We start from the raw sequence: 15,215 nt of genomic DNA, 5'->3' as shown, positions 1-15,215 counted from the left end.
CTCTCTCTCCCCATACATGTGTCATACATACTGAATCAGTGTGACATACAAATGCCTGCTCACACACACATGCTCTCTCTCTCTGTCTCTCTCTCTCTCTCTCTCTCTCTCTCTCTCTCTCTCTCTCTCTCTCTCCCTCCCATGTTTACTGAATCACAGGGAGTTGTTCGTTGTTTGGTCCCTTCTCTCCAGGGGTCAGTTCAGACTCTTTATGAGGAATTTCCGGGACAGTGCAGTAGCCGGGAGAAGGGACAGACTGTGTGTGTGTGTATTTAAATGATAAAAAAGTTGTTAGTTATTTCACATCATTGGGTTTTTTCTGAAGGTGAGAAATGTCACTGGGAAATGGATTTTTTCTGTGTGTGTGTATGTGCGTGTGTGTGTGTGTGTGTGTGTGTGTGTGCATGCGTATAGGTGTGCGTGTGTGTGTGTTTAGGAAATGGGTGTTGGTTAGGGCTGAAGGCCGTGTATGGGCTGTTGTGTGCTGGTCAATTGCCAACTATCCGTCAGTGCAGTGAGTAGAAGAGGAAGAGGAAGGGCCTGGGAGGAAGCAGAGATGGTCAGTTAGTTAAGAGACGCGCAACTCACAGAGCTACGCAGGGATGGTCAGTTAGTTAAGAGACGCGCAACTCACAGAGCTACGCAGGGATGGTCAGTTAGTTAAGAGACGCGCAACTCACAGAGCTACGCAGGGATGGTCAGTTAGTTAAGAGACGCGCAACTCCCAGAGCTACGCAGGGATGGTCAGTTAGTTAAGAGACGCGCAACTCCCAGAGCTACGCAGGGATGGTCAGTTTAGAGACTGGCTATTCACAGCGCCACACAGAGACTGTCCTTTCAGAGATGTGCAACTCAGAACTACGCAGAGATGGTCAGTTTCGAGACGGGGTCACTGACAGTGCTATGCAGAGATGGTCAGTTTCAAGACGGGGTCACTGACGGTGCTATGCAGAGATGGTCAGTTTCGAGACGGGGTCACTGACAGTCAGGGCTTGAAAACGAAATTATTTTTCAAACGTTCTGTTCCGAACGGTTCAGATAGGCCTATGTTTAACGTTTTCGTTCTTGCATGTGTTCCGCCACCAACATATCGGTCCTGAACCGGTTCGGAACGCAAAATATCGTTCGTTCTTAAAGTTCCGGCAGTGTTTGGCGGGCCCATCAAGTCTATGTTTGTGGACTTTACCTTAGAATAGACGTAGGCTACTCATTATTTCCCCTTGATTTAGCCTATACCGTAGCTATGGCCAAAAATAATAAATCACAGGCGGCATCCAAAAACATTCAGATGGGCTATCCATCCCATAGCCTACAGACTTACTGTAGGCCTAACCTATGCCTATAAATAATGTCTTATCAAAAATATTTCTGGATACGTGCTAAACTCCTTACCTGGTTGTAGCCTTTTGGAGTTTTATCCATATGGAGATCTTCAAAGGTTTGGCTATAATTCCAACCCTGTTTATAAACGAACCTGTCTGTTGCTGACAAGGCCTATCTCAAATTTCCTGTTTAACTCTTCTAGGCTACATAGAATAGGCTATAATTAGCATAAAACATTTCAAATCCCGACTTTAAAAGCGACAAAGCGTGGACAGGCAAAATTGGCTATTACGCATAGGCTACAAACAATTTCAAATCAGTTTCAGTAGCCTACCAGTGTTTCTCAAACTTTTACAGACCAAGGACCACTTAACCATTAGAAAAACCTCCACGGACCACATAGCTAATAGACACAATAGGCCTACTCACTGAACCCACCTTGCTTATTGTCTTTGCACCTTGCTTATTGTGTCAGAGGATTCATATGATTTAAATTGGCATAGCTTACATAGGCAGTATTGCAGAACTTTGGATTTTTCATACAAGTTGGTTCAATATTGCAAACAACGCATCTATATTATTTTTTACAACAGCTCGCGGACCACTTGGGATAGCTTGCGGACCACCAGTGGTCCCCGGACCACACTTTGAGAAACACTGGCCTACGCTACGAGCTGGCCTAAGATCCGAAGTGGCAGACGACAAAATATACCCATTGTCACAGCAAGACAAAATATACCCATTTGGACCAAAGGTCCATTTATTCGTTTTTTTTTATTTCAAACTGCAGAAATCAAATTATTAAGCTGTTATATAGAGAACGAAAAAAAAAACGTTATTAACCGGTTTTGTGGATTTCAGAATAACGTTTCTGTTCGGAACAGTTGAAGACCATTTTGTTTTCGTTTCGTTTCGCTCCTCGTAAAATTCGTAAAAATTCGTTCATTTTTCGTTTTTTCGTTTTCGTTCCTTGAACCGGTTCGGAGCCCTACTGACAGTGCTATGCAGAGATGGTCAGTTTCGAGACGGGGGTCACTGACAGTGCTATGCAGAGGTGGTCAGTATGGAGACAGGGTCACTGATGGTGCTATGCAGAGATGGTCAGTTTAGAGACGGGGTCACTGACAGTGCTATGCAGAGATGGTCAGTTTCGAGACGGGGTCACTGACAGTGCTATGCAGAGGGTTGCAGACATCACTTTAACTGGAACTCATGGAGTCAGTCCCTGGCAGAGAACACGATAGTCCAACAGGCCAAAACCACACCCTGACATCATGTGCTGTGAGGAGGGCTGCACCATTTGCAGAAAAAATCTGATTGTGATGTTTCTGACATATATTGAGGGGGGGAGTCTGATATTCTGACATATATTGAGGGGGGAAAAATCTGATTTTCTGACATATATTGAGGGGGGGGGGGTCAGATTTTCTGACATATATTGAGGGGGGTGGTCAGATTTTCTGACATATACTGAGGTTGTGACCTCCTGTATTCATAGTGTGTAATGTGGCTTATTGCATACATTATTTGGGTACTGCGGGTTATTGTGTGTCATTTGTTATTTTGTGTGTGTGTGTGTGTGTCATCCCAGGGTGTCTTTGTGTGTACATTTGCCTGTGCATTTTAGTGTGTCAAGTGTGTGTGTGTTTGTCCTGGGCCATTGATCTGTGGATGTGAACTAATAGTAACAGACAGTAACAGTAAGATGTGGCTCAGCTACCTAGGCTTTCCCTATTTCAGCTGTAGAAACTGGCCCTGGCAACTATCCGTGTGAAACCTCCTGGGATGATTACATGTAGAGCAGAGTTTTTTCTCAGTCCTGCTACACCCCCCCCCCGGCCTGCTCCCAGTGCTGCATGTCCTAACTTATCTCTGCCTCCAATACCTCATGACTAATCAGAGGTATTGCAAAACTCTTGATTCGCCAAGTCAAATCAGTGGTTGATGGTGGTTGGGGATTATTCAAAGACACACATTCATTCAGTTATTGTGTCTACTCTACGCAAATACACGCAAGTGTTAACGGATATGAATGACGACAGCGTTCACGCACAAAGTCCCCTGAATGTGCTGACTGTGGGGTGTGAAAGACAGTGTCCACTCAGACACTGACTGATTTTTCGTGCAGACGGTCAAAGCGCCAGCTCAGACTGAGCTGTTGTCTTTTTTAGGGAAGTGGACCTTTGTCTGCCGTTGTTTTCTAGAATTTGTGACTCACAGAGGAATCTGAACTACTGTGCACTGAGTTCCGACTGGCAGACGAGTCAACTGAAATTACTGGCATGGGTAAAAGACACATACACACACACACACACACACACACACACACACACACACACACACACACAAACTAACTAACTGTAAAAGAAAAAGAAAAATACACACATGCACACTGAAAAAGACACACATGCACAGTCGCACATAATCTCTCTCTCAGACACACACAAATGGATAGATAGACACACACAGCCACAGATAAACATGCATAGACACAGACACACACAACAACATAAACAAATGCTCTCTCAAACACACACACATGCACAGTCACACACTTAATCTATCTCTCATACATACACACACACACACACACACACACACACACTCTTTCACACTCGCTCATGTAAATCTTGGACCGATAAATACATGCAGATATATACACACCCACACATTCTCATGGAAGCACCCAGAGACATGCAGTGTAGACAGTCACGCTCAGACACATGAAGCCACATTTGTACTGATGAACTGTCCTTCATAACCCTACACACCATACATACCTATATTCTTTAGTACAGTTCTCTACACACACACACAGTCATCCATACATACCTAGATTCTTTAGTACAGTTCTCTACACACACAGTTATCCATACATACCTACAGTATATAGTACAGTTCTCTACACACCTAGTCATCCATACATACCTATATTCTTTAGTACAGTTCTATACACACATAGTCACGATCAGTGACCAGTAGGGAAAATGTGGGCAAGGGAAGTAGTTGAGCACTGCTCTTCCATGCCCACATCCACGGCTGAAACCCCTCACTGCACCGCTGTAGCAGGCAGCTCACTGCGTCGGGATTAGTGTGTGCTTCACCTCACTGTGTGTTCACTGTGTGCTGAGTGTGTTTCACTTACGGCTCCCACACACAGCTGCGTGCGGTGCAGTGCTGGAGACACATCACGTCCACTTTACGTGGGCTTACGTCATCCGTTGCCGAACTGAATTGTGGGTCCGTTGCGTCGTGTTGCTCACGTCGCAAGTTTGCTGCACTGACGGACCACAACAGAAGGCACCAGCCAATCAAGTTACGGTTATACTTCAAGTCATTTGCATAGCTACCGTTGGGAACACCCACTGGCATGCGTTGACTGAACACAACTGTGTGTGGAAGCCGTAATTCATGGATTGGGATAAATGCAGAGACCATTTCCCTCACGGGATCAAGAGTATATATACTTACTTACTTATACATACCTATACTCTTCACACATAGTCATCCATACACACCTACACTACTCACAAAAAGTTAAGGATATCTGGCTTTTGGGTGAAATTTAATGTTTCAGTACAGGAAGTACTGAAACATTGAACTGTAGGACATGCACATTCAAACGTTTAGAGAAGGTCACATTAAGTTCACCTGTAAAGGTTATAGTGGATTTTAGGTTCATCCCAAAAAGTCCCTGACTTGTTGTGAGTAGTGTATATTCTTTAATACAGTTTTCTATACACATGCAGTCATCCATACATACCTATATTCTTTAATACAGTTTTCTACACGCACACATCCATACAGGCCATCCCCGACACACCTGTATTCTTTAAAGGAACCGTATGTAAGATTGTGGCCAAAACTGGTACTGCAATCACTTTCAAATTACTGTAGCAGAACTGGCAATCCGGATGCCGAAACACTACTGACGTCCTGATTATAAGATGGGTGGAGGGTGGTGCATCAGGCCAAAACACAACATGACAACATCAACATCAGTTGAGGGCTGCAACTTCACTTTTTAAATGACAATATCCTGGCTGGACTACTGTTGTCAGTGATATAAGTATTTGAAATGAACATGATTTCTTAATGTCTAGTGACGTTTAATACAGCTCTCTATACAGATGTGCAGAAAGACACATACTCACTCTGTCTCACTGCCCGTCTCGCACACACACACACACACACACACACACACACACACACACACACACACACCAATCGACGAATGGAGAATCCACTGTCTGTTCCTCTAAAGCTTCCGATGAAACCTACTGTATTACTGCATAGTCACTATTTCAAAAAGCCTGCCATCCATCAGCTGCCATGCAAATGAGTAGCTTTTTATGAGCCTGGGCCCGATGACCCTACTGAGCTCCTCTCCCTCTTATGGTAATGCTGCGGAAAATATATGGCCGTTTTTACTGAATCCCATAATGATCTACTGGTTGCTGGTTATTGGCTGTTAGGATGGCAGTAAAGACATTGGACATATGCATACAGGCTTTGAGCAGATGATATCCAAAGTGACATAGCTCAGTACAGTGTATATGTATATATATCATCATCATCATATATGTATGTATGTATGTGTGTGTGTATATATATATATATATATATATATATATATATATATATATATATATATATATATATTACACGTATACACACACACACACGTCTGAACTGGGATATTATTAATAAACACCCTGCACCATTTAGAAAGCTATAGCAGCTAAAGTTATGGCTTTGTGAGTCAGAGGGGAAGCATGTTCACAGCGGAAGCTTCCTGTCAGTATCAAGCTTGACCACATCTGGTTGAGGTTGGCAGGGCACATGAATGGTATAGGTCTGTGGTGAGGTCAATGTGCAATGGAGGTGCACAACAGGGGTACAGTATGTGTGCTTTGTAGCAGTGCGGTGGCCATTTGGTGCCCATAGAATCGTGTGCTGACGACGTGTGGCGGTCTGTATGTGTCTTAATAGGACCAGCAGTGCTGAGAGGTGCCAAGCTGGTGCTATTATGGATATCCAAGAAAAATAGCTCCAATAGATAACAGTACTTTTCACTCTGTGTGTGTGTGATGGTTGCATAGGTATTTGTGAAAGATATTGAAGATTGTATTTATGCATGCACATGAGTGAAGTGAAGCATTCTAGAAATGGTTTAATGACTACTGTGTATATGTGTGACTACTGTTAAAAGACAGGTCAGTGTGTGTGTGTGTGTGTGTTTGTGTGTGTGTGTGTGTGGCATGGGTAGATTCAGGCATTTTAAAAATGTTTTCAGTTAAGTCGTGTGTGTTTAAAGAAAGTGTGTATACACGCGGAGGGTCCATATTTTCACAAGGGAGTGAAGTCTTATGAAAGCAGCCAGTGGCAGAGGGCACCTCTCAGCCTCATAGCTTAGCCTTATAAGCACTGAGAAGGGCTTCCCCAAACCACTCCACTCCACTCCACTCCCTACCTCGACTGTTTAGGAAGCGTCTGGGCTGTGAAGACATACAGGCCATACCTTGTCATTGTAACACACACACACACAGAGAACTGCCAACAGGTCTGACTACTGTTAGCCTACTTGGGTGACATGGTCCCCATAAACCCAGTAACACAAACAACACACACACACACACACAGGGAGAGAGAGAGAAAAACCAAGGCTTAAAAATAAAGAGCCAGCATATTGTAATGCGTCACCTATGCAATGAGCCAGCCAATGTTTTTGCATTTTCAACAGATGCGCTAATTAGCTGGACCAGCTGGTCACCATGAAACGATGAAGTTTTAGTCTTTGAACTTTGTACTGTCTGTCTATGCTCACGATCATGCCAACCTGTTTAGTTCTTTCTCTCTCATGACCATGAGGAGGAGGATGGTGCTAGTGATGTAGATGATGCTGGTGGTTATGATGATTGGGATGATGATGTGCTACTGACGGCGGTTATTGTTGATAGTAATATTGGAGTGTATGTGATGCTCGAAAGCTGATGTCTGGAATCAGTGTCGAGATTTCGAAGCTCTTTTCAAAACGCTGCTTCGAAACATGGTTCAAAACGCCCATGTCATCTGACCACAGCTAAGTGTGAATCTTTGATGCATTTCACTGGTGTTGGCAGCAAGCTGTTATGTGCTTGTGTGTAGACTTAGCTTGGGTCATAGCCATGATGGTGTAGTGGTTGTGGCGGTTTTGCATGGGGGCCTAGTGGTTCGCTCCCCTTTTGGTTTGTAAGGTATAGTTTTAGATAATATCTGTTTATATGGGCAGCTTCTTACTTTATCATTAACCGCGCAGTTTCAACCAGAAACTCCCAGAATGCTGAAAATGAAGCAAACACATTGCAACATTGAGAGTTTTTATGAGAAGAAAATAATTTAGAGAACACTAGCAGCAGCAATAATTTGGCAATAAACTGACTGATTTTGACTAAGAGGATCATAGGTTACACAGCGAGCCACTCCGCTACAAAATATTTTATATATTAAAATATATAAACAATTCTGGCACAATTACTTTTCCAACATTTCAGTGTTTTACAAAGGTTGTGGTGGTTGTGGTGATGGTAATGATGACGATAAGGATGGTGATGCTAAAGATGAAGATGATTGTGTTGGCGGTTAGGATGATTGTGATGATAATGTGCTTCTGTAGGTGATGATGACTATGTTGATGATAAAAGTTGGGATGATGATGATTATAATGATGATGATGGTGTTATGTTTGTGGTCCATACTGCAGGTGCTGTACAAAGAGGAGTTTGAGAAGAACAAAGGCAAGGGCTTCAGTGTGGTGGCGGACACGCCCGAGCTGCAGAGAATCAAGAAAACACAGGACCAGATCAGCAACGTAAGTCTTAACACTGCACTTCACTCTACCCACTAAGATACAGCAAGGCTAGCAACCAAATGCTAACACTCACTCCACTCTGCCCAACCAGATAAAACAAGGTTAGCAAGATAAGTCTTAGGCCTACTCGCGTTACTCTGTCCACCAAGATAACGGAAGGTTAGCTACAGGTTAGCAACATAAGGCTAACACTCACTTCACTCTACCCACGAAGATAAAGCAAGGTTAGCTACAGGTTAGCAACATAAGGCTGACACTCACTTCACTCTACCCACGAAGATAAAGCAAGGTTAGCTACAGGTTAGCAACATAAGGCTGACACTCACTTCACTCTACCCACGAAGATAAAGCAAGGTTAGCTACAGGTTAGCAACATAAGGCTAACACTCACTTCACTCTACCCACGAAGATAAAGCAAGGTTAGCAACCAAAGGCTAACACTCACTTCACAAATTTCAGTTTTCACTGTGAAAAAAGTTTTTTTCCATGTGCATGACCACGGAGTCGCTGAGTCCATTCCTTTTACCGTCTATGCGTAGATGGGATGTGAGCAACCTGTCTGAAATGTCTAACTCTTCTGGTAGCCACACCGAGAGAAATCTGAATCAAGCGTAGATCTGTAAATAAATAAACCGTTAACCACGGTTTATTTAACCAAAGCCTGTATAATTCATTACCCCTACTTAATTATTTAATTACATATACTATTTTTTTAAAGGAACCGTATGTAAGATTGTGGCCAAAACTGGCACTGCCATCACTTTCAAATTACTGTAAAGCGGTGTATCCCCTCCCCCTCCCCCCTGACTGGCAGAGCTGGCAACCCGAATGCAGAAACACTACTGACTTTGTGATTAGTAGATAGGTAGAGGGTGGCGCATCAGGCCAAAACACAACATGACAACATCAACATCAGTTGAGGGCTGCAACTTCACTTTTTAAATGACAATATCCTGGCCGGACTACTGTTGTCAGTGATATAAGTATTTGAAATCAACATGATTTCTTAATGTCTAGTGACATATCAGGGCCATTTTATGATTCATTGAAATACATTTCTTACATACGGTTCCTTTAAATATCCTAGTTGTTCGTGGATAAATGTAACTTTCACTGAATTCACTTGCTACATTCCCAAGTACTGCCAGTCCATCAATATGTTGCTGGAATATTGTGTTCCAATGCTTTCATGGGCTTCTCGTCCCCCTATATACTTCCCCCCTGATTCACTGTGAGCTTCTCCTGTCTATACGATAATTTCTCTACCGTGCATGGTCATGACATCATTGTTAGCCTACTTATTTTTACAAAAACGGCTGCTATGGGGCCATAACGTGAGATACAGTACAGGGTGTGCCGTTCATACATTGTTGTGTTTCTTTAGAAATAAACAATGGACAAATTGAGTCTTTAAACGCTTCAGATGTAAAGTTATTCGCTGTCAAAGTGACACCAAAATGAACGGGGGTCAATGGAATGCTAGCTCCAGGTGAAGCCTTATTAGCCTCCGAGCCTCCCATAGGGGATTGCCTACGTTTTGTGGATGTTCGCTTATCCCCTTGTACACTACAGCAGTGTTTCTTAACTGGTGGGACGGGACCCAAAAGTGGGTCACGGAACGGTTCTGGGTGGGTCGCAGAGCTTGTGGTTAAAAATAAATTTAAAAATCAGCAATTTAAAATGATGCCTTATCAGATCTAATATTGGACCTTTATTTTTTTGATAAACTTTATTTGTAGCCTACATATCAGTCATTGTCATGGACATAGACAATGTTTATGTGACAGGTCATGTTAGAGATCATTTTAGTGGTAAAGGAAGTAGGCTGCTACAGTAAGCTCAGATATGGATTTGCTTAAACTGAGGACAAAATAGGATAGAAACCCCATTGTGTGGTGTGCAGTAGATGGCTGGCACATGAGAGCATGAAACCATCAAAACTAAAATGCCACATAGAAACAAGGCACCTCTGTCAAAGTCATACCTGTAGAGTACTTTGAAAGGTGACATTAAGAGTTGAAGACTTCACAAATGTAGGCTAATGCCAAACAAGTAGGCCTACAGGCACTTCGCTTGTCTTACCATGTAGCTCACCATATCCATGGCTTGAACGCTAAAAAATATATATATGGGTCGCGACTTTATGAACATGGGAAATTGTGGGTCCCAAAGTCAGACCAGTTGAGAACCACTGCACTACAGTACACACTGAAGGCCTCTGCACATGGCCAACGACATAAGTGGCGCACACTCTACTTTCGATGTAGATTCCATTGTTTCCAATACAACCCACACCACCGCCGAACCTTTTGCTGCTGCCTGTAGATTACGAATCAGTGCTATTTTTGTTGGCACCGCTCAATAAAATTCCTTGCTTATAGAATTCTTGTCAAAATGTCAGCGCTGGTGTAGGCCTATGTGGGCAAGTGACAAAGAAGTGTTGGTGCACTTATATTGGCGGCTATGGACGGAGGGCTTAAGACAGAGAGTTTAGCTACCGCAGGCTAATACTTGTGTAATCATATCCCAGTTGCAGCTTTAAGTAGATACTCGGTGTCTTCACTGTGCAGCTGCTAAATTGCCATCAAAAGTGTAACTCACATACTATGTCTGTTGATTATAACCAGGGCAGGCTACTGTAGCAACTGTATCTCGCCCATCCCGATTTACTGTAGCAAAAGCACACGCAACACTGCCATAGGCCTTTCACTACTTCAGTCAACTGTGCATATGATAGGCTACCCATGATATTACAAAACCGAATGAGGATTAGGGCTATTATTGAGTGCCTAATGCGATACTCAAATACCAGTAATATTATCATGCAATAACTCCCCATCATATCAACAGTCTCACTCAGCCTAATGCTCCAATAACAATGTCTGTAGCACTGTGTACCAGACAAGCCTCACTTCTGTTACACGGCCTAGACAGCAGGTCTGCAAGCCTGATAACCCGCCAGTGGTATGTGACCCAGGCATAAAATTGTGACATTTAAAACGGCTATCCACTACTTTTACCCCAGAACAATAACACTGAAACTGCACTGAGGAAACGAAACACCTGCATGAAACCGTTAAACACATGGCCTTTATGGTCAGTAGTAATGGAAGTCCAGTACATCAGTCATAATGGCACAATGCTTACACTCATCATGGAAAGATATGCCGTGACGAAGCTACTCGTGCCATTGCTGATGTGCCAGAAGATGTGTGATTCATTGATACTCAGTTATCAAACTCCATATAATTAGTGTTCTAACTTTAAAGTTGGAGTTTTGAAATGCAACAATGTTGAAAAACAATATTTGGACAGGAAATAACAGGAAATAGCATTATTCCAGCACATCTAACAGTCCTGTCCAGTTTTGAGCTCTGCCAGACCTGCTCCACCATTACATTATAACACATGAGTGAGTGTACTGTACTGTGCGCGCACACGATAGGTAACGGTTAGCTGATGTCCGCCAAACCCTGGAGGCTAGACTGGTGATTTAAGATGTTTCCCAGGCTCTCCCTCTCTTTCTCTCTCTCTCTTTCTCACTTTCTCCCTTCAAGGTCGGTTCTCGCTCTAGGGCTCATTTGGAGCTCATGTTTAGGCATGTTTGTTTCATTTTCTCTCTCTCCCTCCCTCCCTCGCTCCCTTGCTCCCTCGCTCCCTACATCCGTTATACTCCCTCAGCCAACCCATCTGGAGTTCCCTCTATTCTTCTTTTTTCTTTCCACATCTGAATCATTCCACAGATTCTGTTCTTTCTTTTAAACTCTGAAGCTCGACATGGTCAGGTAATTTGTAAAGTATTCCCCTGATAGTTTCTACATTTTCTCTCTTTCTCTCTCTCTCTCTCTCTCTCTCCTGTTGTTTCTCCTGAGTTCCTACTGTCTAAACTGACTACCTGTTCCTCATTGCGTGTCGTGGCACGTTGCCAGGCAACCCCACTTGGCCATGTGACTTCGCTCTGGCGTGTCATTTCCTCTCGGTTTGGGTATTCTTCCAAAAACGGCAGTGCTTGCATGAGGCCAGGGCCCAAGGGGATGGAGGGTGGAGGCACCTCCTTCCAGAGGGATGGTGGTGACTGACCCCTTGTGGACGAAACGGGGTGGTGCGACATCCGTCAATACTAATGCTGGACATAAATCATATCCACCCTGTGTGTCTCTCTGTGTGTGTGTGTTTGTGTCTGCGTGTGTGTGTGTGTCTGCGTGTGTAGATAAAATACCATGAGGATTTTGAAAAGAGTCGGATGGGAGGTGAAGTCCCTCCATCTGAGAACAATTCCAATCAAGGTATATGCATATTTCTCTTTCTCTCTCTCTCTCTCTCTCTCTCTCTCTCTTTCTCTCTTTCTCTTACTCTGCCTCTTCTCTCACTCTGTATGTCATACTGTTCCCAGTAATATTGCTCTAACTCGCACGCTCTCTCTCACTCACTCACACACACACACACACACACACACACACACACAGAAGCAAAATTACATCCTTATTTGCCCATATGTTTATGGCTGTTCATAGGTCTATCTGAATCTCTCTGAGTCACATCAGTCTGGTTAATGATTCCATGTGTTGGTTTGTAGGCTACCAGCAGTCTTACAACTACGACCCCCAGCCTGTCGCTCACACTCCTACTCCTGCTCCTGCCCCTGCCCCTGCTGCAGCTGCACCGCCACCCAGTGGTGGGGTAAGGAAATGCAGCTTTTCTCCTTTTTTGCCTTACGCCACATTCACATATGTGGTGACAAGAAACCATGTCTTGTTAAGTCAGTGATTACAGGCAAAATGTCCACTGTCAATGCAAAAGGCCATGTTGTGGTGTATGTGAAACAGGCTTCAGTGTTTCCTACAGTATTGAATTATATTTGTGGTGGTGGGAGGGGGGGGTACACAAACTCTCTCTAGTGGTACTCCAGGAGTCTCTGAGATGGGGTTTTTTTTATAAAGATAAAATAATTTGAAGTGATTATATCAAAATATATATATTAAAAAAAACTTAACACGATCACTGTATTTTAATGCCAGATGGTGGTACTTGGAGAGCCAATTGCTTTCTGAGGTGGTACTCATTGTGAAAAGTTTAAGAAACCACTGGTGTAGTGTATGTGAAGTCTGTACATTAAATGTGTAATGTCGTTTTGGGGAAAATGCAATTGTCATGTCTCTTAGTCTAGTCGTTTGCTTATTTTGTCCATTTTAATGTTTCAGTCTTTTGGTGTTTTTTCATTCTATTTTTTCTTTCTGTATCTCCATATTTTCCCCTCTCTCTCTCTCTCTCTCTCTCTCTCTCTCTCCATGATTGGCGTCGCCATGACAGAAGCGCTTCCGGGCCATGTACGACTACGCAGCGGCAGACGACGACGAGGTGTCGTTCGCGGAGGGCGACGTGATCCTGGACGTGCAGCAGATCGACGAGGGGTGGATGTTCGGCCGCGTCCAGCGCACCGGGCAGCAGGGCATGCTCCCAGCCAACTACGTGGAGATGGCATGAGACAAACTACGCAGAGATGGAGGGATGATGGCTGGAGGGAGGGAGGAAGAGAGGAAGGGAGGGAAGAGTGAATGAGAGTTCCTCAGTGTGGGATAAGGGAGAGGGAGGAAATGGCAGGGTGCTGGAGAGAGATTTAAGGGCTGGATTGGAGGATTTTGGGGGAAATTTAAATTTAAAAATGAAAAAGCGTAAAAGCCGCAATGTACAGTGAGGTTGTCACGACAACTTCTGTTCTTGGTCTGTTTTCGAAATAATTAGTTCACCACTTAATTTCACTTTGTTTTTCTGCTCTTTTTCTATTTGTAATGGGTCATATTAACTAAATGACAAAAAAAAGTTGAAGGTATGGTTCATGGCAGTTGAACCATGTGCTACTAAAAGCCAACACCATTTCCAAATGGCAGTCACAAACCAATGCCTTTTATTTCCGTTGCCATTACCTTGTCTTTTTATTTTTTATTTCGTTTCTCTCTCTTTGACACGCACCTATTCGCAATGCAAAGCTTCGGCGGCTCTTCTGTTTTGTGTCACTTGTCGTTCCCTTGTTGTATCCTTGTTTTGACACGGCTTATGTTTCTATATTTGAGCACAATGTGAATTTGGTCCCCACATTCAGTCTTGCTGGGTTGATTTGACCTTGGCAAGGAAGTAAGGTCATGGGCTGCAGTGTCTGCTGGGTAATAGAGTTTTTCCGCCACTTTGTAGTGTTTGGTGATACTTGGTCGGTACACTGGAGGATCCAGCCCATAATGTCTTAACTGAACAGAATCCATGCCAGGCAACGTTGGAGGAGTGCAGTCAACCCCCTCCAAAAACCCACACATACATACACACACACATGTGATAATGCACTTTTTAGGGATGATCGGGAATGATACCAAATAGATAATTAAAAAATCAGATGGTTTTATATATGAAAAGAAAGAAATTGAATCCTTGTGACAGAGTGCATTGCTGTTTCAGACTGACCTCCCTATGACCTTTAGACGGAGGTCGGTCATAAAAAGGTGAAACGATATTTTGTAAAAGCTCCAAAACCCCACTGCGTAGCGTAACCAATGACTTATCATTCCATTGTTATTTTTTAATGAAGCATTCCAATCCATTATATTGAAAAATAAAATGGTGCAATGAAATGAAGTGATTGGTACTTGTTGCCTTGTCTAATGCCTCCATTGTGCCCATGCAGTGAAGCCTCACCTATTTGTTAAAGAGAAACTATGCAGGTTTGGTCATTTCTTCGCTGTTTTCTCAGTTTTTTGCCTCTACTGGCTCAGGTCATGACAAATGTGTGAAACTATTATTATTATTTTTTAAGGCATATTAAAGGCTTTAGCCATAAGATCGTAGACTTGTCTGACTGAGGTTGGTTGGAAATATGGAAGTTGATCTTAGGGTACAGCTAGAACCAAAAATAACTAATTCCATGTCAGCAGGTCAGGTAGAACAAATTTCATGTCACCTAAAGACCCACTGTACAATCATTCAACGTGCTGTTGACTTAACCTCTCAAATGTGGGGGGGTGGGGGACGGGGGACAGGTCACTGGTGTTCCTGG

At 43.4% G+C, this 15,215-nt stretch overlaps 1 protein-coding gene across 1 annotated transcript in view; it reads left to right on the top strand.

Annotated features, from left to right (window-relative positions):
* Positions 1-14,797, top strand: part of LOC125287873 (LIM and SH3 domain protein 1-like) — a 28,401-nt gene extending 13,604 nt beyond the window's left edge. Inside the window, exons 4-7 of the mRNA XM_048233937.1 lie at positions 8,066-8,173; positions 12,384-12,459; positions 12,750-12,853; positions 13,484-14,797. Coding sequence (XP_048089894.1) covers positions 8,066-8,173; positions 12,384-12,459; positions 12,750-12,853; positions 13,484-13,657 — 462 coding nt within the window. The 3' untranslated portion in view covers positions 13,658-14,797. The remainder of the gene's footprint in view (positions 1-8,065; positions 8,174-12,383; positions 12,460-12,749; positions 12,854-13,483) is intronic.
* Positions 14,798-15,215: the final 418 nt, after the last annotated feature.

Source organism: Alosa alosa, chromosome 22 (genome assembly GCF_017589495.1).
Source record: "Alosa alosa isolate M-15738 ecotype Scorff River chromosome 22, AALO_Geno_1.1, whole genome shotgun sequence".
Classification (NCBI taxonomy): Eukaryota; Metazoa; Chordata; class Actinopteri; order Clupeiformes; family Clupeidae; genus Alosa; species Alosa alosa.
Note: the sequence above shows the minus strand (reverse complement) of the source record. Positions and strands in the feature narration are given on the sequence as shown.